This window comes from Stegostoma tigrinum, chromosome 9 (assembly GCF_030684315.1).
Source record: "Stegostoma tigrinum isolate sSteTig4 chromosome 9, sSteTig4.hap1, whole genome shotgun sequence".
NCBI lineage: Eukaryota > Metazoa > Chordata > Chondrichthyes > Orectolobiformes > Stegostomatidae > Stegostoma > Stegostoma tigrinum.
Window position 1 is genome coordinate 31373854 of NC_081362.1, and position 25993 is coordinate 31399846.

Consider the following 25993-nt stretch of genomic DNA (forward strand, 5'->3'; position numbering starts at 1 on the left):
TAAAGCTGGAGCATAAGTTATCTATCTTTGTACTTAATGTCCCTTTCAATGAAGGCAAGCATGCCATAGGCCTTTTCCCACCTGCATTGCCGCCTTCAGTGATCTGTGGACCAGCATATCCAAATCTGACTCCATATCAAAACTTCTAATGGTTCTATCATTCCCTATACTATTTCCACCTGTACTCACCTTGCAAAATGCATCACCTCACATTTGTCCAAATTGAACTCCATCTGTTGTTTTTCTGCCCATGTCTCCAACTGATCGATATCCTGCTGTATCTTCTGACAATCCTGCTCACTATCTGCAAGTCCACAATCTTTGTATTATCTGCAAAACTTAGTCATTAGATCAGCTACTTTTTCCAAGAAATCATTTATGTAGATCACGAACAACAGAGGTCCCAGCACTGATCCCTGTGGAACACCATTAGTCACAGTCCTCCATTCTTCAAAGCATCCTTTCACCGCTACCCTCTCTATCCTATGACTAAGCCTATTCTATAACCATCTTGCCAGCTCACCTGATATCATATGATTTCACCCTCAAAGCGAGTCTGCCATGACGGACCTTGTCGAAGGTTTTTCTGAAGTCCGTGTAGACAACAACAACTGATTTTCTTTCATCAGTCATCTTCATCGCCTCCTCAAAAACTTGATCAAGTTAGTGAGGCATAACCTGCCTCGCACAAAATATGCTGTTTATCGCTAACCAGTCCATTTGCTTTTAAATGCCTATTGATCTTGCCCTGAGAATCTTTTGCAATAATTTCATTACCACCGACATGAGGCTCACAGGCCTGTAAATTCCTAGATTACCCTGTTACTTTTTTAAACAATGGGATAACATTTGCTATGATACCAAGGTGTCTATCAATGCTGCAGCAATTTTATTTCTTGCCTCCCTCAATATTCTGGGATAGATCCCATCAGGACCCGGGGAGTTATCTATCTTAATACTTTCTAAGGCGCACAGCACTCCTTCCTTTCTTGATAGCAACCTGTCTTAGAAACTGGACACTCCTTCCTCTGACATCATCCTCCACCAATTCCTTCTGTTCGGTGAATAACGACACAAAGTATTCATTTAAGACCTCACCTACCTCTTCTGGCTCCACACATACATTTTGTCCCTTGTCCTTGAGTGGACCAACCCTTTCCCTGGCTGCCCACTTGCTTTTTATGTATGTATATCTCAATACAGTGCTATAATTGTAGAAAGCAGCTTTTAAAAAAAATTTAAGCAGTATAAGTAAAATGCTATACTGTTCACAAATATGTACGTTCAGTTATGTCAAAGATCCCATGGTTCTTTTCTGAGCATTCAAAGCTTAGGGAGCTGGTTGTGTTAGACAGTACTAATGGAAGATAAAAAATTATGGCAACAAAAACAGAAATTGCTGGAGAACTGAATCTGTTCTGGAGAAGGGTTTCTGGACTCTGCTTTCTGTCCACAGACACTGCCAGATCTGCTGAGTTTCTCCAGCAATTTCAGTTTATGTTTCACGTTTCCAGCATTTGCAGTTTTTTGTGTTTTGAATACGGTAGTTGATTGTAACAAAAAAGACTGCCTTGCTAGGTTTCCTTGTGATTCAGGTATTTTATGAAAAGATTTTTCTGAGATTATTACAGTTCTTGCTTTGTTATTTTGTTTCGTTTGTACTGAAAATCTACAATGAAAGCTGTTTTGTAATTCATGTTTTTCCATGCGTGATGAATGAAACTCACCTGATTACCTGCAAACATGCTAGTATTTGGCTCATTATGATTTACTGTTCCCCATGTGTTTGGTGAGGCTTTCCTCCAAAACTTGTTCTAAAGATTGTGACATTGGTGAAGCTGCTCTGTAAATATTTCACAACGTAAGAACAGTTATGAATCATTTGGTCAGAATGAGAGATAAGAGCAAAGGAATCGGATAACACCCGAGAAAGGATATGCAGATTGTTGTTAGTGATTTGCTCATTCCCATTGATTGTTATCCATTTACGCTGTCTGCTGATCTTTTCATTCTGTTTAAAATTGTTTTCATATATGTGATTAGATATAGGCTGGAGTGCCAAGTTTCAAATTTGCAGTCCTTGATGGCACCGTATGTTGCTTGGTTGTCATTTTGCATGTGTGCAAATCCATTCAGCAAGGTGGTAAAATGCACACTTCCCATCGAAAGTCTCTGTGTCCATCTTTTGGAGCTCATTTTCAACCCCTATGATGAAGTAATATCCAAAAGACACATTGCATAAATCAATTTGCCCACCAGAAACTGACATGACCGTATTGGCATTGGATTACTACTTTCCAGGCGTAAACCCCAAAAAGGGCTGGGGAAACAAAAGGCTTTATTAGGCATTCCTTTCGGATATAATCTCTGATGACAGGCAGACTTAATGAGTCATAGACTCTCACGGTCACTTAAGAAAACTGGGAAAATTCATCTTTGACTATCTATCTATGGAAATAAAATAAAACTCAAGGAACCCACAGTGGGCGCCAGCTACTGACACTTAGAACTTAAGATACAAGTTGAAATACTGTCTTCACTTGGAAGTCAATTAAGTTCCCTAACGAAGAACAAAGAAAATTATAGCACAGGAACAGGCCCTTTGGTCCTCCAAGCCTACACTGCTTGAGATTCTCTGTCTAAAGCTGTCGCCTATTTTCTAAGGGTCTGCATCCCTTTGCTCCCTGTCCATCCATGCGCCTGTCCGGATATGTCTTAAAAGACGCTATCGTGTCTGCGTCTACCACCTCCGCTGGCAACGCGTTCCAGGTGCCCACCACCCTCTGCATAAAGAAGTTTCCACGCAATAGAGGAGGCTTTAGCACCCTTGAAAGAGAAAATTAAAGAAATAGAAACAAGCATATCTCAAAAATATCCTCCAGTAAAATTCCTGTCCAAAAAGGATCACAAGAGAATTCTGGTATGTCTTTCTTGGCTTCCTGTTGGTCCATCCAAGCAGCTGTATAGTGAACTGTTTTTTATGTAAGAATACTTCAGGCCTTTTCATTTCAGTTTTTTTTGTTAGTTCATTAATTAGGTGCAGGGGTAGTGATGTAAATCTTTAGAGAGAGCAGTTGTAGTAACCTGGTTTGAATGCTAAATTTAGCTTATCTTCCATAATTCAGAATTCTGTTCTGAGTTGGCCAAGAGCTGAACGATGAGTTTGTCAGGCTTAACCAGTTGTGTGAGGCATACATTGATGCGATGGTGTCACCAGACCTAGGCCAAAGATCAGGATGTGTTAGGTTTAATACTAATAATAGGAACATGTTTAGGCCGATTTCTTCAGTTAACAAAGAATTGTTAGTCTTTCTTAACAAATAAAGCTTAAACAAATATGCAAAGATTATTGACAGAATGAGATTACAATGTTCAAAAGTAAATGACTTGTGTTCCAACATTCCCAACGAAGCATGAGGTAAATTTGAGCAACAGACAAGCTATAGACAAACACTTGGGAACGTGACCAAGTATGTGGATGAGGGTAGGGCAGTTGATGTGGTGTACATGGACTTCAGTAAAGTCTTTGATAAGGTTTCACATGGTAGGCTGTTGGAGGAAATACAGAGGCATGGGATTGAGGGAAAGTTTGGATTTGCAACTGGCTTTCTGTAAGAAGGTAACGAGTGGTGGTTGATGGAAAATATTCAGCCTGGAGTCAGGTCACTAGTAGTGTGCCTCCAGGATCTGTTTTAGGACCACTGCTGTTTGTTATTTTAATAAATGACTTGGATGCAGGTGTAGGTGGATGGGTTAATAAGTTTGCAGATGACACTAAAGTCGGTGGAGTGGTGGACAGTGTGGAAGAATGTTGCAAGTTGCAGGGAGACTTGGATAAACTGCAACATTGGGCTGGAAGGTGGCAAATGGAGTTTAATATGGATAAATGTGAGGTGATTCACTTTGGGAAGAATAATAGGAAGGCAGAATACCAGGTCAATGGAAAGATTCTTCGTAGTGTGGATGTGCAGAGGGATCTTGGTGTCCATGTACATAGATCCCTGAAAGTTGTCACCCAGGTTGATAGTGCTCTTAAGAAGGCTTACGGTGTGTTAGGGTTTTATTGGTAGAGGGATTGAGTTCTGGAGTCATGATGTCATGCTGCAACTGTACGACACGCTAGTGCGGCCTCATTTGGAATATTGCATGCAGTTCTGGTCGCGCCATTACAGGAAGGATGTGGAAGCATTGGAAAAGGTGCAGAGGAAATTTACAAGGATGTTGGAGCGTAGGTCTGGAGCGCAGGCCCTCTGAAGAAAGGCTGAGGGACTTGGGTTTGTTCTCATTGGAGAGAAGGAGGCTAAGAGGAGATTTAATAGAGACTTACAAGATGATCAGAGGATTAGATAGGGTAGACAGTGAGAGTCTTTTTCTGAGGATGATGACTTCAGCTTGTACGAGGGGGCATAGCTACAAATTGAGGGGTGATAGAGTTAAGACAGATGTCAGAGGCAGATTCTTTACTCAGAGCATGGTAAGGGCGTGGAATGCCCTGCCTGCCAATGTAGTTAACTCAGCCACATTAGGGGCATTTAAACAGACCTTGGATAAGCAGATGGATGATGATGGGATAGTGTAGGGGGAGGAGCTTAGATTAGTTCACAGGTCGGTGCAACATCGAGGGCCGACGGGCCTGTTTTGTGCTGTATTGTTCTATGTTCTACGTTCTAAAATACATCAAATGGAAATTGTGACTGCGACAGGTCCCAGTGGTTTTTGAGCAAGTTAACCCCCATCCCTTCTGAAACCAATATTGGTGTTCTTTGCATCACAATGGCTTTTCAGCAGCTCAGCTCAACAGTCCTTCTCTACACGGACCTTACTTCTGTCATCATCTGTCATCTTCTCCAACTACCTGTTACCTGGAATCTACTCCTCAGTGACTACTGAATTGTTTTGAGTAACCTATTGCAAGCAAGCTGAATCCAGCTATACTACAAGAACCAATATTTTGGAACAGTCAGTGGTAGCAAACGTAGTATTGACTTGGAACTGTCTGTTCCCTGAATGTTCAGAGACCTGACTCTGACAGCACAAAAATACGCCAAGTAGTTGCTTTAGAAACAGTTCAGAGATTTTTTTTCTTGAGCTGAAGGACTTCTGTAATGGAGAAAGTTTGAATAAGTTAGACCTGTATACATTGGAGTTGAGAAGATTGAGGTGTAAGCTAATGGAATTGGCTAGCCTTAAGAAGACAAATGGTGGTAGTTGATGGGAAGTGTTCATCCTGGAGTTCAGTTACTAGTGGTGTACCGCAGGGATCTCTGTTTTGCAGCCACTGCTGTCTGTCATTTTTATAAATGACCTGGATGACGGTGTAGAAGGATGGATTAGTAAATTTGCGGATGACACTAAAGTCGGTGGGGTTGTGGATAGTGCAGAAGTATGTTGCAGGTTACAGAGGGACATAGATATGCTGCAGAGCTGGGCTGAGAGGTGGCAAGTTTAGGTTAATGCGGAAAAGTGTGAGGTGATTCACTTTGGAAGGAGTAACAGGAATAAAGAGTACGGGGCTTGGTAGCGTGGACGAGCAGAGAGATCTCAGTGTCCATGTGCATAGATTCCTGAAAGTTGCCACCCAGGTTGATAGGGTTGTCAAGTATGCGTACGGTGTGTTAGGTTTTATTGGTAGAGGGATTGTGTTTCGGAGCCATGAGGTGATGTTGCAGCTGCACAAAACTCTGGTGCGGCCGCACCTGGAGTATTGCATACAGTTCTGGTCACCGCATTATGGGAAGGATGTGGAAGCATGGGAAAGTGTGCAGAGGAGATTTACCTGGAAGTTGCCTGGTATGGAGGGGAGGTCTTATGAGGAAAGGCTGAGGGACTTGAGGCTATTTTCGTTAGAGAGAAGAAGGTTAGGAGGTGACTTGATAGAGACATCCAAGGTGATCAGAGGATTAGATAGAGTAGATTAGACAGATGGTGATGGATAGCACGAGGGGGCATAGCTTTAAATTGAGGGGTGATAGATATCGGACAGATGTCAGAGGCAGGTTCTTTACCCAGAGAGTAGTAAGGACGTGGAATGCTCTGCCTGTCACAGCAGTAGGCTCACCAAGTTTAAGGTCATTTAAATGGTCATTGGATAAACATATGGATGATAATGGAATAGTGCAGGTTAGATGGGCTTCAGATTGGTTTCGCAGGTCGGTGCAACATCGAGGGCTGAAGGGCCTGTTCTGTGCTGTAATATTCTATGTTCTATGTTCCATAAGCTTTCCTCCTCTCAGTTTGAACTCATGACGCCTAGTAATTGAGTCCTCCACTCTGGGGGGCGGGGGGAAAAGTTTCTTGCTATCCACCTTATCTTTACCCCTCATGATTTTGTAGACCTCAATCAGGTCCCCCCTCAACTTCCGTCTTTCTAATGAAAATAATCCTAATGTACTCAACCTTTCTTCATAGCTAGTGCCCTCCATACCAGGCAACATCCTGGTGAACCTCCTCTGCACCCTCTCCAAAGCATCCACATCCTTTTGGTAATGTGGTGACCAGAACTGTACGCAGTATTCTAAATGTGGCCGGACGAGAGTTTTATACAGCTGTAACATGACCTGCCAACTCTTGTATTGAATACCCCGCCCAATGAAGGAAAGCATGCCATATGCCTTCTTGACCACTCTATTGACCTGCATAACCACTTTCAGGGAACAATGGACCTGAATACCCAGATCACTCTGAACATCAATTTTCCCTAGGACTTTTCCATTTACTGTATAGTTTGCTCATGAATTAGATATTCTAAAATGCATCACCTCGCGTTTACCGGGATTGAACACCATCTGCCATTTATCTGCCCAACTCTCCAATCTATCAATATTCTGCTCTAATCTCTGACAGTCCCCTTCACTATCTGCTATTCCACCAACCTTTGTGTCATCTGCAAACTTGCTAATCAGGCCACCTATACCTTCCTCCAAATTATTTACGTATATCTCAAACAACAGCACGGATCCTGTGGAACACCACTGGTCACAGGTCTCCAATTTGAGAAACCCCCTGCCACTACTACTCTCCATCTCCTGTTGCCCAGGCAGTTTTTTTTATCCATCTAGCTGGCACACCCTGGACCCATGGCGACTTCACTTCTTCATCAGTCTGCCATGGGGAACTTTATCCAACACCTTATTGAAGTCCATGTATATGGCATCTACAGCCTTTCCCTCATCAGTCAACTTTGTCACTTTCAAAGATAACAGAGAATCTGTCCTCATTAAGTTATAAGACCATAAGACATAGGAGTGGAAGTAAGGCCATTCGGCCCATCGAGCCCACTCCACTATTTAATCATGGCTGATGGGCATTTCATCTCCACTTCCCTGCATTCTCCCCGTAGTCCTTAATTCCTTGTGAGATCAAGAATTTATTAACCTCTGCCTTGAAGACATTTCATGACCCAGCCTCCACTGCGCTCCATGGCAATGAATTTCACAGGTCCACCACACTCTGGCTGAAGAAATGTCTCCTCATTTCCGTTTTAAATTTACCCCCTCCAATTCTAAGGCTGTGCCCACAGGTCCTAGTCTCCCTGCCTAACGGAAACAACTTCCCCGCATCCACCCTTTCTAAGCCATACATTATCTTCTAAGTTTCTGTTAGATCTCCCCCCAACCTTCTCAACTCTAGTGAATACAATCCCAGGATCCTCAGCCGTTCATCGTACGTTAAACCTAGCATTCCAGGGATCACAAAAGCTGACGTTTCGGGCCTAGACCCTTCATCAGGGAGGGGGATGAGGAGAGGGAACTGGAATAAATAGAGAGAAGGTGGGGGGGGGGGGGGGGCGGACCGAAGATGGAGAGTAAAGAAGATAGGTGGAGAGAGTATAGGTGGGGAGGTAGGGAGGGGATAGGTCAGTCCAGGGAAGACGGACAGGTCAAGGAGGTGGGATGAGGTTAGTAGGTAGGAGATGGAGTTGCGGCTTGGGGTGGGAGGAAGGGATGGGTGAGAGGAAGAACCGGTTAGGGAGGCAGAGACAGGTTGGACTGGTTTTGGGATGCAGTGGGTGGGGGGGGGGGGGGGGGGGGGGGGGGGGGGGGGAAGAGCTGGGCTGGTTGTGTGGTGCATTGGGGGGAGGGGACGAACTGGGCTGGCTTAGGGATGCAGTAGGGGAAGGGGAGATTTTGAAACTGGTGAAGTCCACATTGATACCATATGGCTGCAGGGTTCCCAGGCAGAATATGAGTTGCTGTTCCTGCAACCTTCGGGTGGCATCATTGTGGCAGTGCAGGAGGCCCATGATGGACATGTCCTCTAGAGAATGGGAGGGGGAGTGGAAATGGTTTGCGACTGGGAGGTGCAGTTGTTTGTTGTGAACTGAGCGGAGGTGTTCTGCAAAGCGGTCTCCAAGCCTCCGCTTGGTTTCCCCAATGTAGAAGAAGCCACACCGGGTACAGTGGATGCAGTATACCACATTGGCAGATGTGCAGGTGAACCTCTGCTTAATGTGGAATGTCATCTTGGGGCCTGGGATAGGGGTGAGGGAGGAGGTGTGGGGGCAAGTGTAGCATTTCCTGCGGTTGCAGGGGAAGGTGCCGGGTGTGGTGGGGTTGGAGGGCAGTGTGGAGCGAACAAGGGAGTCACGGAGAGAGTGGTCTCTCCGGAAAGCAGACAGGGGTGGGGATGGAAAAATGTCTTGGGTGGTGGGGTCGGATTGTAGATGGCGAAAGTGTCGGAGGATGATGCGTTGTATCCGGAGGTTGGTGGGGTGGTGTGTGAGAACGAGGGGGATCCTCTTTGGGCGGTTGTGGCGGGGACGGGGTGTGAGGGATGTGTTGCGGGAAATACGGGAGACGCGGTCAAGGGCGTTCTCGATCACTGCGGGGGGAAAGTTGCGGTCCTTGAAGAGCAACCTAATTGATGATAACAGGAAAAGTTACTCTGATCACACGACAGAGACGTGATTTCTGGGGAAGAGTTTTAAAAAAGCATTTTTCTCATCAGACAGGCAGAAACATTAATGCAAATGAATGAAAAAGACCCCGACTTGAGAGCATCTAGTCTGAACAGCATATACTCTTAAGCCAAGTTGACTGGAATTCTTGCTGCTTGAATTGTCCAGGATTGTGCTATTGTTGGTCTGGCAGAAATGCGGAGACAAAACAAAGTTAACATTTTGAGCCCAGTGACCCTTTTTCGGAATTGATTGCTTCTGGGGAAAAACGTGTTTTTATTGGATGTCAAGGTCTGAGTGGGGTGGAGGGATGAGCTGATAAGTGGAAACAGAACCCAGATAGAGAGAGGAACAAAGGGGTTGTTGATTGTAAGCCAGGAAAGAAGAAAAATTAGATAGGTGATAATGGAGACAATGAGTGGGAGAAAATGAGTTGGTTGTGCTGAAAGCATCCTCTGTCTTGATAGGACCTGGAATGTGGGGTTGAGTGAAAGACATTCAAGATGTTCAGACTCCAAAATTACTGAACTGTATTGAGTCCTGAAGTCTGCAAGACTCCGAAATGGAAATGAGATTGTAGCCATAAGGTGGAGAGTCAGTAACAAGACGGCATAATTTTAAGATGAAGCGTACGAGTTTTGAGGGGACTCTTCACATTGAGTGTTGGGATTCTGGAATGCACTGCCTGAGAGGGTAGTAAAGACCAGGAAACTTTCACAATCTTTAAAAGGTGCATGGGTGAAATGTCAACGTTCAACACGTGAGCCAAGTGCTGGGAAGTGTGATTTAATGTAGAGAGGTCAGTACAGAATCGATGATTCAAGGTCCTCTTCAGTGCTGTATGACTGGATCACCCTACGCATGATGATACAGCTGAAGGGCGGCACAGTGGCTCAGTGCAGCCTCACAGCGCCAGGGACCCAGGTTCGATTCCAGCTTCGGGTAACTGTCTGTGCGGAGTTTGCACGTTCTCCCCATTGTATGCGTGGGTTTCCTCAGGGTGCTCTGGTTTCCTCCCACAGTCCAAAGATGTGCAAGCTAGGTGGATTGGCCATGCTAAATTGCCCGTAGTGTTCAGGGGTGTGTGGGCTGTAGGGGGATGGGTCTGGGTGGGATGCTTCAAGGGGCGATGTGGACTTGTTGGGCCAAAGGGCCTGTTTCTACACTGTAGGGAATCTAAAGCTCTAAAGAAAAACTAGTCCATGAATAATGGTTCCTTTATAGTGTTTACATTTTGCAGTATGCCGTTTGTCATGTGACCACAAATTGTACGAAACAATTAAAATATTGATGTCTCATTTAGAAGGTTGGACCAGTTCCTAGTCAAGATACTTTATTTTGTGTTGTGAAGTTGGTTAAGCTCCTGCTTTGCACTGTCCAGTGATTATGTCCCTTAAAAATGGAAACCGTTCTGCATTTGCAACAATTATTTCTCTCCAACATAGAGTCATATCGTGCAGAGAAGGCCCTTCAGCCTATTGAGTGTGCACTGACAATAACTACCACTAATCCCAATTTTTACACTTGTGTCTTATCCATGAATGTTATTTAATTGATATTTCAAGTGCTCAACCAAATATTTTCAAAGGTTGTGAAGTTTCTAGCCTCCACTATCTTCCAAAGCAATATATTCCAGATTCCCTCCATCCTCTGAGTGAAAAGGTTTTTCTCAAATCCTCTGAGTTTCCTGGCCCTTACCGTAAAACTATCCCCTGCCGTGATTGACCCCTCAACCAACATGCTCCCTACTTGCCCTCTCCATACCCCTCATGTTCTTGTATGCCTCAAACATGACCCCTTTAGCTTTCTGTGCTTTAAATGAAATAATCCAAGCCTGTCAGTTCTCTGCTTGTAACTCAATTGTTCCTTCCCAGGCAACATTCTTGTGAACCTCCTCTGTACTTCCTCGACGTCTCTCACATCCTGCCTGTAGTGGGGTGATCAGAACTTCATAGAATAGTCCAGCTGTGTTCTAACCAATGCCGTATAAAATTCCAACATTATCTCCTCGCTCTTACACTCTGTGCCATGACTGATGAAAGCAAGTGTCCTAGATAACTGATAAACTATCTTATTCGTGTCCTTTGCTCACTTCCGAGATCTGTGAATAATTACCCCAAGATCACTCTGTTCCTCTGAGCTACCCAGTGTTATTGCCATTCATTTAATATTCCCTTATCCTTGTTTCTTCTTCCAAAGTGCATCACCTTCTGCTTATCAGGGTTAAATATCATCTGCCACTCCTTTTACTTATCTGACCCACCTATATCTTCCTGCCTTGTTCATTATCAACCACTCTACCAATCTTGGTGTTGTCTACAAACTTGCTGAATATTACCCCCACATTTTCATCTGTGTCCATTATGTGTATAACAAACAATTACGGTCCCAGTACTGATCCTTATGGTACACGACTGGACATCAGCCTCCAGTTATTCGAACAGCCTTCTACCAATACTCTTTGTGTCCTATTATTAAGCCAGTTTCTGAACCATCTCGCCAAGTTTCCCTGAATTCAATTTTTTGTTTATTCATTTGTGGGATGTAGGCATTGCTGGCAGGCCAGCATTTATTACCTATCCCTAGTTGCCCTTGAGAACGTGGTGGTGAACTTTCTTCTTGAACCGTTGCAGTCCTCCTTTTAACTTATGCTTTAACCATGTCAGTCGATCGCCTATATGAGACCTTGACAAAATCTTTGCTAAAATCCAAATAAACTACATCAACTGAACTTTCTTCATGTTGATTGTCCTTAATTAACCCATATCCCAAATGGAAATTAATTCTCTCAGCATTTTCTCCAATAGCTTACCACTGATGTGAGTTTCACTGGTCAATAATTTTCTAGTTCTTCTCAACCACCTTTCTTGAAAAGTGGAACAACATTCGATAGCCTCCAGTCCTTTGGCACTTCCCTCGTGACCAGAAAGGAGTTAAAAATTTGTTTCAGTGTGGGTTTCCTCTGGGTGCTTCGGTTTCCTCCCACAGTCCAAAGAGAGGCAACTTAGGTGGAATGGCCATGCTAAATTGTGCATAGTGTCCACAGTTATATTCCATCTGCCATGTTCTTGCCTATTCATTAAATCTGTCTAAATCCTCCTGAAGCTACTTTGTATCTTCCCAACAACCCGCTTTGCTTCATATTATCTGCAAATTAGGAAATATTATATTTGATATCATTGTTTGATGCCCAGTATTATATTTGTTGTATATTAGATGCAGCTGGGACCCAAAACATTGATTATTATGGTACCTCAGTAGTCACAGTCTCCCGATGCAAGGATCTTTCATTTATTCCAACTCTGTTTTGTTAGCCTACTGTTAATCCATGCCAGTACATTATATTGAATTATAAAGACCATTTGTTGTTATTAATTGTGGACTGAAATGAGAAAAGATTTGTTTTAGAATCAAGAATGGTTAGAGAATTGCTGCGTGTTTGGAAGGCATGTAAACTGACGCTGATGGCCCAGAAACTTTGTGCATTCAGTTAGGGACACTCCCCATCAAAATCAAAGCGTTCTCTGCTGTAAGGAACATAACAGCAGCTGATCTAGTTTCTCTTCATTGTCAAGTTGCTTCCAGCCCAGGCAATATTCTGTTGAATTTATTCTGCATCCTTTCCTTTGCAATCGCATCTTTCCTACAGTGTGGCAACCAAAACTGCACACAGCGCTCCAGCTGTGCTCTAACTAACCTTATATGTAACACCATTATAACTTCCTCCCATATGCCTCCTTAATTAACTTGCCTACCGCTGCCTTCAAGGATCTATGGACATGCACATCAAGGTCTCTGTGATCCTGTTTACTTCCCAGGGTCCTAGTATTCAACATGTGCTCCCTTAGTTTGTTCTATCAGAACACACCAATTCACTTTTCAGGGTTGAATACCATTTGTAACTGTTCATCCTATCTGACAAGCCTGCCAGTACTGTCCTGTTGACTATGGCTTTCCTCAAAGCTGTTTACCATACCACCAATTTTCCTGTTCTCTGCAGTAAATCACTTTTTATGCCTGAAGAAAACCAGTATATCTTTCCTTCAACAGTTGCTGTCAGCTGTGAATTTTTCTTAATATGTCAGAGACCTGTTAGATTTAGAATAAAGTTTATTGTCACATGTACTCACATGAGTGTGGTGAAAAGTTTACAAGGCTGCCACTTACAGCGCCATTTTGGATATAAAGGTACCTAGGTGCAGGATCAACCAGCAAAAAATGACTGGGAAGCACTGTTCTGATCAATATAAGAATCATCTGAATAGAGCCTGTATACAACAAATGCTAAACTGCCTTCCCTGTGCCTCCTTCCATAACACCCATGTTGTTTTCCCCATACCGTCTGTCTGTATATCTGTGTGTAAAGATAAGTTCATTAGGGGATTAGAGTTTTAATTAGCAAAACCTTTATACAGACGGTTCTTAACTGTTTACATGTTGCTAAAATTTAACTACTTTTATTAAATAATAATTTTTGTTAAATGGTTTATCAACCTGGGTCTAGAATAGAGGTAAATTGGGGAATTTGACACATTTTAAAATGGCTTTGAGATGACTTTGGGACTAGCGGGTCTTAATTCTCAGTGTGTGAACACAGTGAGTCATGACAAATGTTTTAGTTTTTCTGACCAGCCTTCTTTGGGGACTTCTATCAAACACTTTCTGAACATTGAAGTACACTACAGGCATCAATTCTGCTTTTTCGACATTGTTATTTACATCTTCAAAATACTCCAACAGATTTGTCTCTCATGATTTCCCATTTGAAAATCCATGCAGACTTTGCCCAATTAGGTTATTATTACTAAATTGTGTCAATTTAATCCATCTTTACTACAAGATTCTGGCATTTTATCTACCACTGATGTAAGGTTGACTAGTCTGTAATTCTCTTTCTTTCTAGCTCCCTTCTTAAGTAGCACGGTGGCCTTTGCTACCTCTCAAACCTCTGCACTGATAACAGTTTTCGTGCAGTTAATAGAACTGGTCTTCTGTCTCTTTCATGGAATTTGGCATTGGTGCATGAATACAAAACTGGCCTTACTTGAATTGAGAAACAGATGGAAAGAACATGTTCTAAACTTTTGCCATGGTGTCCAACATCAAGAACAACATGTTAATTACTGAGAGGTCTTCAGCTTCCTCTGAATACTTCTGTCAGATCAGTGCTTAATACTTTTCTTCCAATGATTACTTCTGCCAAAGAGAAATCCTGAAGTCTGCTATGAATAAATCAATAGTAAAAAGCTAGTTAAAAGGTGAAGTAGGCTAATTAGGGACCAGCAAAGAGAGTTACACATGGATGCAAGAAGATGGCCGAAGTGTAAAATGAATACTTTTCCGCCCCCTTCACCAAAGAGGGCGATGTTGCCCAGGCAGTGGTGGCAGCGGTGAGAGCTTGGTCGCTTGAAGAGCTTCAGATTGATAAGTAAGAGACATGGGTTAAATAGTCAGTGCTTAAAGTCATTAAGGCATGGGACCAGATGCACCCAAAGTTATTGATGGAAGTGAGTGTGGAAATTTAAGAGTTTTGCAACAGAAACAAATGTGAGAGTTATTGGAAACTTGTTCACACAGTGAGCAAACCAGTTTTGGAATGCAATGCTTGGAATCGTGGTAAAGCTAGGTTCAACTGGGGGCGTTTAAGGTGGCATTCGGTGATTATTTAAATAGAAATGACTTGCAGGAGCATGGTGAAAATTAGGAGTTTGACGCTTTGCCAAAATGCTCAGTGTTTTGTGTGGCTGTCCCAATGGACTCCTTTTCCATTGGAAATATTTGTGATTCTGTGAAACCTTAATGCTTGGAAATAAACCATAAAAATATTCATGAGATAGTAGGAACTGCTGATGCCAGAGAACCTGAGATAACATGATGTGAACCTGGATGAACGCAGCAGGCCGAGCAGCATCAGAGGAGCAAGAAAGCTTAACGTTTCGGGTTGGGGCCCTTCTTCAGAAATGGGGGAGGGGAAGGAGATTCTGAAATAAATAGGGAGACGGGGGAGGCAGATAGAAGATAGATAAAGAAGAAGATAGGGTTAGAGGAGACAGACAGGTCAAAGAGGCGGGGTTAGAACCAGTGAAGATGAATGTAGGTGGGGAATTTAGGGAGGGGATAGATCAGTCCAGGGAGGACAGACAGGTCGGGGTGGGGGGGGGCGGGGAATGAGGTTAGTGGGTAGGGGATGGGATGGGGCTTTAGATGGGAAAAATGGTTAGGGGGGCAGGGACTAGCTAGGCTGATTTTGGCATGCGGTCAGAGGAGGGGAGATTTTGAAGCTTGTGAAGTCCACGTTGATACCCTTGGGCCGCAGGGTTCCCAATCAAAATATGAGATGCTGTTCCTGCGTCTTTCGGGTGGCGTCATTGTGGCAACGCAGGAGGCCCAGGATGGACATGTCGTCCGAGGAGTTGTGGGGTGGAATTGAAATGGTTTGCGACTGGGAGGTGTAGTTGTTTGTTGCGAACTGAGCCTAGATGTTCCGCAAAGCGGTCCCCAAGCCTCCACTTGATTTCCCCGATGTAGAGGAGGCCACAACAGGAACAGCAGATACAGTATATCACGTTAACAGATGTGCAGGTGAACATCTGTTTGTGAAAAGTCTTCTTAGGGCTGGGGATGGGGGTGAGGAGGATGAATAGAGGCAGGTGTAGCACATGCTTCAGTTGGAGGGAAAAGAGCCAGGGCTGGTGGGGCTGGAGGGGAGTGTGGAATGGACAAAGGGAGTCACGGAGAGAGTGGACCCTCTGGAAAGCACATAAGGGTGGGGAGGGAAAAATGTCTTTGGTAGTGGGGTCAGATTGCAGATGAGTGGAGTGGAATGCCTCACCTTGGGAGCAGATGCGGCGGAGGTGAAGGAATTGGGAATGGGGGTGGCCTTTTTACAGGAAGGTAGGTGAGAGGAGGAATATTCTACGTAGTTGTGGGAGTCGGTAAGATTAAAATGAATATTAGTTTCCAGGTGGATGCCAGAGTTGGAGACAGAGGGGTCCAGGAAGGAGAGTGAGGTGTCAGAGATGGTGCAGGTAAACTTAAGGTTGGGGTGGAAGGTGTTAGTGAAGTGGATGAACTGTTCAAGCTCCTCGTGGGAACACGAGGTGGTGCCGAAATAGTCATCAATGTAACGGAGGAAGAGATGGGGAATAGGACCAGTGTAGCTTTGGAAGCAGGATTGCTCCATGTACCCTACAAAGAGGCAAGCATAGCTGGGGCCCATGCAGGTACCCATGGCCACCCCCTTTGTCTGTAGGAAGTGGGAGGAATGAAAGGAGAAGTTGTTGAGGGTGAGGACAAGTTCGGATAAGCGGATGAGAGTGCCAGTGGTGGGGGACTGGTCAGAAGAAGCAGAGGGCTTTTAGGCCACCAGTCTGGGGAATGCCAGCCTACAGGGACAGGATGTCCAGAGTGAAAATGAGGTGTTTGGGACTGGGGAATTGGAAGTTTTGGAGGAGGTGGAGAGCGTGGGTAATGTCACGGACATAGGTAGGGAGTTCCTGGACCAAGGGAGAGAAAATGGAATACAGGTGGGGATAAATTCAGTGAGGCAGGAGCAGGCGGAGACAATGCGTCGACCACGGCAGCCAGGTTTGTGGATTTTGGGAAGAAGATAGAAGCGGGCGTTGCGGGGTTGGGGAATGATGAGGTTAGAGGCTGTGGGTGGGAGGTCACCTGAGGTGATGAGGTTGTGGATGGTTTGGGCGATAATGGTTTGGTGCTCGGGGGTGGGGTCATAATCGAAGGGATGGTAGGAGGTGGTGTCAGAGAGTTGGCATCTGGCCTCCGTAATGTAGAGGTCAGTGCGCCCGAGTACAACTGCACCTCCCTTGTCCGTGGGTTGAATGATGAAGTTGGGATTGGAGAGGGGGGATGCACGTTCTTGCGGGGGAGAGGTTGGAGTGGGTGAGAGGGTTGGAGAGGTTGAGGCGATCAATGTCTCGACGGCAGTTAGAGATAAAGATGTCAAGGGAGGGTAGTAGGCCTTGGGGTGGTGTCGAGGAGGAGGGCTACATTACTGAGGCCTCTACATTACTAACGTCATCCTGTCTCCGCTGACCTGTCTGTCCACCCTGGACTGACCTATCGCCTCCCTAACTTCCGCCTCCCCCCCCACCCCAGTTTATTTCAGAATCCCCTTCACCTCTACCATTTCTGAAAAAGGGTCCCAACCCGAAATGTCAAGCTTTCCTGCTCCTCTGATGCTGCTTGGCCTGCTGTGTTCATCCACCTTCACACCGTGCTATCTCATAATGTTCATATAAAGTTCCACGTTGATCATAGCTGTCTTATGTACATTATCAATCAGCTACATTTTTCAGGAGACAGTGGGGTCAAGTCACTGGGATCATAATCCAGAAGGCCAGATTAATGCTTTGGAGCTATGGGTTCAAATCTCAGCACAGCAGCTGGTGGAATTTAAATCCAATTAATAAACATGTCTGAAATTTAATGCTAGCCTTGGTGATGATTCTCATGAAACTGTCGATTGCCACAAAAAAAATACAGCTGGCTGACAATCTTTAGGAAAGAAATCTTCCATCTTTACATAGGCTGAAATGCTTCAGCAAATCACTAAATTCAAGGGTAATCTTAGATGGGCAACAAGTTTCAGGCATGCCAGTAATGCCCACATCCCATGTAAGAATAAAGGAAACGTGCCCACGCTCCTGTGGTTCAGCTTAAGTATTGAAAAGTTGGTGACTTGTTGCTTATTTGTTTACTTTCCTGGTGAGATCGTTTTAACCCTCTTGTTGAACATTGATGTCGATGAAATGTGATATGTCAAACCTTATTAGTCCGGGTTACCCAATTAAAATGGACAATAGCTGACCAACAGGGCATGAAATGGGTCTAGTGTATTCCTCAACTGTATACTACCCTCCGGTCTCAAAATGAACCATTCACTATGACTCATTATTTTCTGCTTTTTAGCCATTTTTATACTCAATAATTTGTTAATCACTCTTTTATAGAATCCTGTATGGCCCTGAAGGAATCCATTGTCAATCTGGCCCACATGAGCTTTCCATCGAGCAGTCCAGCTAGTCCCTTGCCCAAACCCATAGATCTGCAACTTGTTTTTTCTTTCTAGTGTCCAGAAGGAAATTCAAAATCATTGATTAATCTCTGCTTTCACTACTTTCATAAGTAGTGTGTTACAGGCCGTTGCCACTCCTGCATACAAATTCTGTCCTTGCATCTTCTGCCTAAAACCTGATATTTGTTCTCTATCTTTGCCACATTAGTTAATGGGAGCAATTTTTCCTGATTTCCTTGTCTAAACCTGTCATAACTGTACTTCCAAGATAGTGGCGGTGGGTCTGGCAGCTTTTAGCTTCTGAGCACAGGGTTTGGCCACTCATGGCTCATGCGGCAAGTTCTGCCATATCGTCACAGCTTCTTTGTTGTCTTTCCAGCTAGGTAACATTTTTGTTTTAAAATTTATAAGCAACAAGGTAACAACTTTAAAAATGGCTAGCTGACCACTTCCTGTTGAATCTTTCATCAGTTAGAAAGGAGATGCAGGTTTCTATGGATTAGAATGCAAATCACTGAATTTCTTTCAACTCATTGTCCTGAGATAATTAAAGGTTTTATCAGAGTATACAGGTGGTGACATATCAAGTCCAACAGTGCATTTTTGGTGAGGCCTTGTTTAGAATCTGTGTTTTAATCTGGAGTCGTGTTGGTTTTGGTTCTAGGATTTTCATTTTAATCAATAGAAACCTGCATTCCCTTCTAACTGATTTAAAGATTCAGCAGGAGGTGGAGAGGGTGACATTATCCACTTTTCGTTGTAGCTAGGTACAAGTGACAGACAATGTGTTAAATAAATAAATGAGCTTGTACAGCTCATCTAAGTCTTCCCTCCAGTTCCTTTGTTCCAGGGAAAGTACCCTCAGCTTCTCCAACCAGACATTGTATTTGAAATTCCCGATCTCTGAACAATTCAGGTAAATTTCTTCTGCAGTCTCCACGACCTGTGCATCCTCCATAGAATATTTTGTTAAGCAGACTTTTTTTTTGTGGCCTAACCAGGGCGTTATACATGCTTCCTTAAAATGGTGTCAACAGAATCGACTGCATTCCTTTCATTAACCACCTTCTCCATTCTTCAAAATACTTCATGGAATTAAATGATATTAATCAGCCATAGTGAACAAAATGCTCCTATCAAGCTAAAAACACGTCATTTCTGCTGCACAAATGAGTAATATCATACGGTATGAGAGATTTGGTGCCACTGTGATGCCTGGTATGTAGGCTAAACATCCCAATAATTGGCAAACCATGTCTGCGGCATGCCGACAGTTGCCCAACCAATTTGTGCTTGCACACCTCAGAAGGTCATGCCCAACACTGAGTGCAATTTTGCTCATTAATTTACCAAGTAGACTTGATGGTGCTAAAAATTGAATCACAAACTAATTCAAGGTTATCATTCTGGTTGACAATGTGATTTGTTTTGCATGTGCTACAGAAACAGGATGCTGCTCTTTTTAGGTAAAATGAATTTGTCCATGTGTAGAGAGATAACAAAGTATAGAGCCTGATGAACACAGCAAGCCAAGCAGCATCAGAGGAGCAGGAAAGCTGACATTTCGGGCCTACACCCTTCAGGACTTTTCATTGAGGAATGTGTCATGAATGTAGACTGTCAATATTTTTCTCCCGTTTTCACACTACCATCCCAATAATAGGTAATGCAGAGGTTGTAGGAAGAGAGGAGCTTGGAACAATTATCACTAGATAAAAAGTACTGAGGAGATTTGGGATTGAAGGGAGACATGTTCCCAAGGCCTCATGGCCTAGGATCTTAAAGGGGTTGCAGCAGAGATAATGAATCCATTAGTTACAACATTTCAAAAATTCCTGGATGCAAGAAAGTTTCCAGGGGATTGGAAAATGCTAATACAACACCCTTATTCAAAAATGTTGGGAGGCAGAAGGTAGGTGACTGCAAACCAGTTGGTTTAACATATGTTGTTGGGAGATTGTTAGAGTCCATTATTAATAAAATAATGATAGGACATTTGGGAAGCCAAAATAGAATTATGAAGGTTAAACGATGTTTCACTAATTTGCTAGATTTCATTGAAGATGTAACAAGCTATATAGGTAATGAGGAAATGATGTAGATGCAGTATATCTGGACTTCCAGAAAAGGTTATGGTAAATGTGTTGTAATGTTCTATGTTTTATGTTCTATGTTCTAAAATATACTAGCTTGGATAGAGGATTGGCTAAGTAATAGAAAGTAGAGAGTCAGGATAAATGGTCTTTTTCTGGTTAGCCAGACATAACCAGTGGGATGCCACTGGTTTGGTCCTCGGGGGTCCAACTATTTACAATCTATTTGATTCACTTGGAGAGCCAAATTTGCGGATGACACTAAAGTAGGTGAGAAAGACAGTTTCAATGAAGAAACTTGAAAGGTTTACAAGGGTGTTGCCAGGGTTGAAGGGTTTGAGTTATAGGAACAAACTGAATAGACTGTGTTTATTTTCCCTCAAGCTTGGGAGGTTGAGGGGTGACTTTAGAGGTAAATAAAACCATGAGGGGCGTGGATAGGGTAAATTGACGAGATATTTCCCCTGGGGTGGTGAAATCCAAAACTGGATTAAGGTGAGAGGGGAAAAGATTTAAAAGGGGCCTAAGAGGCAACTTTTTCATGCAGAGGATGGTGCATGTACAGAATGAGCTGCTGGAGGAAGTGGTGGAGGTTGGCATAATTATAACATTTCAAGGGGATCTGGATGGGTATATGAAGAGGAAGGGTTGAGAGGGATATAGTCCAAATGTTGGCACATGGGACTAGATTTATTTAGGATATCTGGTCAGCATGGATGAGTTGGACCAAAGGGCCCATTTCCATACTGTATGTCTCTATGACTAGAAATAAATTTATAAATTGATATTGATAGGTTAGGTAAATGAGCCAGACTTGGCTGATAATGTTTACTGTGGTTAAGTGTGAGGTTATCCATCTTAGTTGGAGGAAAAGCAAGGGAACTTACTGCCTACGTGGAGAAACTTCAGGGTGCTTCAGTGTGTGGGGATCTGGATGTAATCGTCCATGAGTCTCAAAAAACTAACATTCAGGAATAGCAGGTAATGAGGAAGGCAAATGAATTTTTGGCATTTATTGTGCAAGGTAAAAAGTATAAAAGTAGGGAAGTATTGCTGCAAATGTACGAGGCAGTAGCAAGACTGCACCTGGAGTATTGTGTATAATTTAGTCCCCTTACTTGAGGAGGGATGTAGTTGTATTGGAGGCATTTCAGAGGAGGCTCACAGAATTAATTCCAGTGATGAGGGGGACTGTCTTGTGAAACAAGATTGAGATGATTAGGTGTACACTTTCTGGATTTTAGAAGAATGTGGGGAGATGTAATGGCGGTATATAAGGCACTAAGGACGATTAATAAAGTAGATGTAGAAAAGATGTTTTCCATGGGGCAATATAGAACGAGAAGTCATGGTTTTAGGAAAATTGGTTGCAGATTCAAAACAGAGTTGAGAAATTAATTCTCTGAGTCCTGAATCTACGGAATTCTTTACCCCAGAATACAGTGGATACTGGGACATTGAGCAAACATAAGGGGGAGATAGTCAGAGTTTTATTTAGGAATGAATTGAAGGGTTCTAGAGAGTGGGCAGGAAAGTAGAGGGGTTAGTGCCAAGATGAGATCAGTCATGATCGTATCAAATGGTGGAGCAGGCTTGAGGGATTGAATTGTCTACTTTTGTTCCTAGTTCTTCATGCCAGTCCCTGCTGTGGTCTGCATGACACACCCAGCCAAATCAGAGTCTACCCATTTGGACTGAGTTTAATAGGCTAGTTACATCTGCTGCATCTCCAGGCTAACCATGATTCAACCAAATAGCAGACTGTTCTCATGCTACATAAATTCTTTCTAAGTTTGATTTCTTGTTTTCTAATCCTGATGAGTGCAAGAGAAAGAATTTGACTTAATTTATTTGGTGATTTGTTCCCACCAAGAAGTTTGCAGTTTTTCTCTTCTTTAATCTTCCCATTCTTAAAGCTCATTGTTTGGTGTGCATGATGTTGATTGTTGTTTTTGCTGTTTTTCAGGAATTACAAGCAAAGCCAAAAAAGAACTACAAAGGACTGTCAGAAGACTGGTGCAAACCACAGCTGAGATTTTCTCGTTGCCACTAGATGGTCAGTAAATGTAAATATTTCCATTATTTTTGGAGTCGAAGTACGTGGCAAGCATTTAACCTTTTAAAACATGAAACAGTGATAATTGGGGTAAACTTGTTACATTAAATTGAAGTAAGTGGTGAAACAATGAGGTAGCAAACAGCACATTGAAGCCACCATACGTTTGTTTATTTCACTTTCACTAAACATGCAAAATGGGGAGATCTTGAATCTTAAAAACGAGTGGCAGTTAGGGTGGAGAATCTGTAAAATTGGGTTGGATCCACCCTGATGCTGAATGTGCATTTTATCAGAAGAGGTGGGAAGCTGCATTGGGACATTTCTGAACTTCTTTCCTAAAGAAAGTGCATAAAGGTTCTTTAGGATGATGCCTGATATGGAGGAATTGTCTTATAAGCAAAGGCTAAACAGGCTTGGCATCTACTCACGGGAGTTTAGAAGGCTGAGATTCGATCTCATTGAAACCTATAGGATTATCAAAGGGTGTGATAAGGTAAATGCTGAGAGGATGATTCCCTTCATGGAAGAGCATAGGAACAGAGGGCATAGCCTCAGAATAAAGGAGCACCAATTTAAGACTGAGATGAAGAGGAATTCCTTCTATGATAGTTGAGAGTTTTCAGAACTCTTCCCATTGGGAGATATGGGGGCAGAGTCCTTATCGACGTTTAAGGCGGAAATAGATTCTTGATCAGTAGGGGAATCGAAACAGGAAAGTAAATGTGAAGATTACCAGATCAGCTGTCATGCTATTGAATAGCAGTGTAAGCTTGAGGGGCTCAATGGCCTATTCCTGTTCCTATTTCTTATGGTTTTCATGTCCAGCCTGTATGCCTTCATCTTAAGTGGTTCCTTCAGGTGTACATTAAGTTTTCTGAAACTGATTCTTTCATTCCAAATCTGTTGCAGTTTCTGAAGAATCATGGAACTCTCAATGTTAACTCTGCTTTTTCATCACCGTTGCTTCCAGATCTGATGAGTTTTACCAGAAATTTGCTTTTGTTTCAGATCTGTGGCATCTTTTCTCACTTTAAAATCAGATAAAAGAGTTAGCTAATGTCCCTTGAGAAAAATGTCACAACTTAAGTACAGGAGAGCTCGAACCATTGTCATTTTAGAAGAGGGGCAACCAGTAGGGCACTGACCTCCAAAAAAATTCAGTTCAGGTGTCTTGACCAAAGCTTTCTCATTACCCTAAGTTTTGTACTTGTCTACGAACTTACAGATCAGCCACTCCCTACATTTAAGTCTAAATCATTTATGTAAACGACAAACAGCAATACCCCAAAGTTCTTAATGCTGATATGGTCTGTTGTGTTCTGCACAAAATGGGTGGCCAGAAAGGAGTGGAACACACTTCGGTGGAGGATGTTAATCTTGGGAGAGGTCAATTGGAGTGCATATGAATGCACAGGACCACAGCGGTAATTAACACGTGGAGCCAGAAGATGTAGGTCGGATTCTCAATGAAGACTTTGGGTTTGTGCTCACTATGGACAGATCTGATATGGGTATAGAGAATCAGGGAAAAGGCCTATATCACAATTAAATTGTATAAACAGAAATGAGGTTCTGAATGGTCTGGCAGGATTAAAAATAGATAAATCTCAAGGGGTGGATAAAATGTATCCCAGGTTGTTGAATGAAGGAAGGGAGGAAATAGCAGAGGCACTTCAAAAATATTCAATTCTTTTTCTGGCCACAGGAAAGGTGCCAGAGAACTGAAGGACAGCCAATGTGGTAGCATTATTCAAGAAGGAAGCAAAGAATAATATAGGAAATTACAGACAAATCAGTAGTGGGGAAACAGTTGGAAGAAATTCTGAGGGACAGAATTAATCTGCATTTGGTAAGGCAGGGATTAATCAAGGACAGTCAATTTTGCTTTAAAAGAGGTTGTGTTTGACCAACTTGATTGAATTTTTTAAAAGAGGTGACCAGGTGTGCAGATGTGGGCAGTGCTTTTGATATAGTATACTTGGAATTCAGCAAAGCTTTTGATAAAGTTCCGCATGGGAGACCGAAAGCCGAGATAGGAGCACCCTTGGGATCTGAGGAGATGGCTCATTGGATCCACGGTTGGCTGGTTGACAGGAAGCAGAGGGTGATGGTTGAGGGAGTTTGGTTATTTTCTGTCCAGAAATCTGTCCAGCGGGGCCCCACAGGGGTCTTCGTTGGGACTGTTGCTGTTTGTTGTTTACATAAATGATTTGGACTTAAAAGTAGGGGGTGGCTAATCAGTAAGTTTGTAGACAATATAAAAATCAGTGGGGTGATAAACTGTAGAGGAGTATAGCCTTCGATTGCAAGAGATGGGCTGATCAGTGGCAAATGGAATTTAATCTGGATAACTGAAAGGTGAGGTACTTGGACATGACAATAAGGCAAGGTAATACATGATTGACAACAAAAACCGAAGTTGCTGGAAATACTCAGCAGGTCAAGCAGCATTGCTGCAGAGAAATCAGAGTTAACATTTTGAGTCTAGTAACTGAGGAAAGATCACTGAACCCAAAACGTCAACTCTGATTTCACTGATGATTGCAGACTTGCTGAGCTTTTCCAGCAAATTCTGTTCTAGCTTCTGGTTTACAGCATCCGCAGTTCTTTTGTTATTTTAAAATACACGATTGACCGTGGGAATCACTAAAGATTAGAAACACCTTGGTGTACGTCTATACCAGCCCCTTAAGGTATCAGCATGGATGAATAAAATGGCTGAGAAGGCATATAGTGTGCTTGCCTTTATTGGTTGAGAAATTGAGTTTAAGAGCAGAGAAGTTATGCTGGAACTATCTAAAATGTTGGCTATGCTACAGCTAATTGTCTGCAATTGTTGGAGCACATTATATGGGAGATGTGATACCACTGGAGAGGGTGCAGAGGATATTTACCAGACCATTGCTTGGGCTAGAGAGTTTCAGTTATGAAAGAAGATTAAACAGACTGGGCTTTGTCTAGAGCAGAGGAAATTGAGAAGGTATATGATTTGAGATGTATAAAATTGAGGGGTGTGGATAGGGTAGACAGGAAGAAACTTTACCCTTTGATGGAGTGATCACTGACCAGGAGGCATAGGTTTCAAGGTAAGGGGCAGGGGTTTAGAGGAGATGAGGAAAAATGTTTTCACCCAAGGACTATGGGAATATGGAACTTATTGCTGTAAGGGTGGTAGAGGCAGAAACTCTCATAACACTTGAAGTATTTAGGTCTGCATTTCCTTTATCAAAACATATAACACTGCATGGCAAGTGCTGGAAAATGGGAAGTATTAGAACAGATCGGTGGTTGTTTTTGACTGGCATAAACATGATGAATGGAAGGGCCTTTTTCTGTACAGTAGACCTATAACTGTATGACTGTAACTCCCGAGATGATACGCATGTGGAGGCATAGTGATTGCAATGGTTAAAAGAAAAATGCCTGGGTGCCCTGATCCATGACAATCTATACTGCAAGGTCCACATCAGACTGCCTATTTTGCAAAGTGGCCCCTCTCCATGGTACAGTGTCATGGACGTTTCTCATGTGGTTCAGCATTTATGATGCAACCAGTATTGTATAGTGTACTTGGTTAAATGGCAGTCTCAAACTTTGTAATCAGGCAGGACCTAGTGACTGGGAGGCACTATCTCAAACCAAGTTCAGCAGAAAAATTTAGACCTACTTATACTTGGACTCTGCATATCTGGTCAAATCAAAATGGCTTCCATTCCTGACAGGTTCTGTCCACAGTGGCACTTGGCTTGAAGTTATCTAAGGCGTCAGTGAGATGTCACTGTATTTGCATTGTTTGTGGGTCTGTTTAGTTCTAGTGCAAGTTGTCCTCTGCCTTGGTGTCCACTATTAGCTTCTGATCACCTGGCACCCATCCAATGCAAGAGGGAGGAGTTATATCAGCTCCTTCA

At 43.1% G+C, this 25993-nt stretch overlaps 1 protein-coding gene across 2 annotated transcripts in view; it reads left to right on the top strand.

Annotated features, from left to right (window-relative positions):
* serac1 (serine active site containing 1) overlaps positions 1–25993 on the top strand; it is a 266772-nt gene that overhangs the window by 34581 nt on the left and 206198 nt on the right. For both annotated transcript variants that reach the window (XM_048536593.2, XM_048536595.2), the window contains exon 4: positions 21993–22082. In XM_048536593.2, the coding sequence (XP_048392550.1) occupies positions 21993–22082 (90 nt within the window). The remainder of the gene's footprint in view (positions 1–21992; positions 22083–25993) is intronic.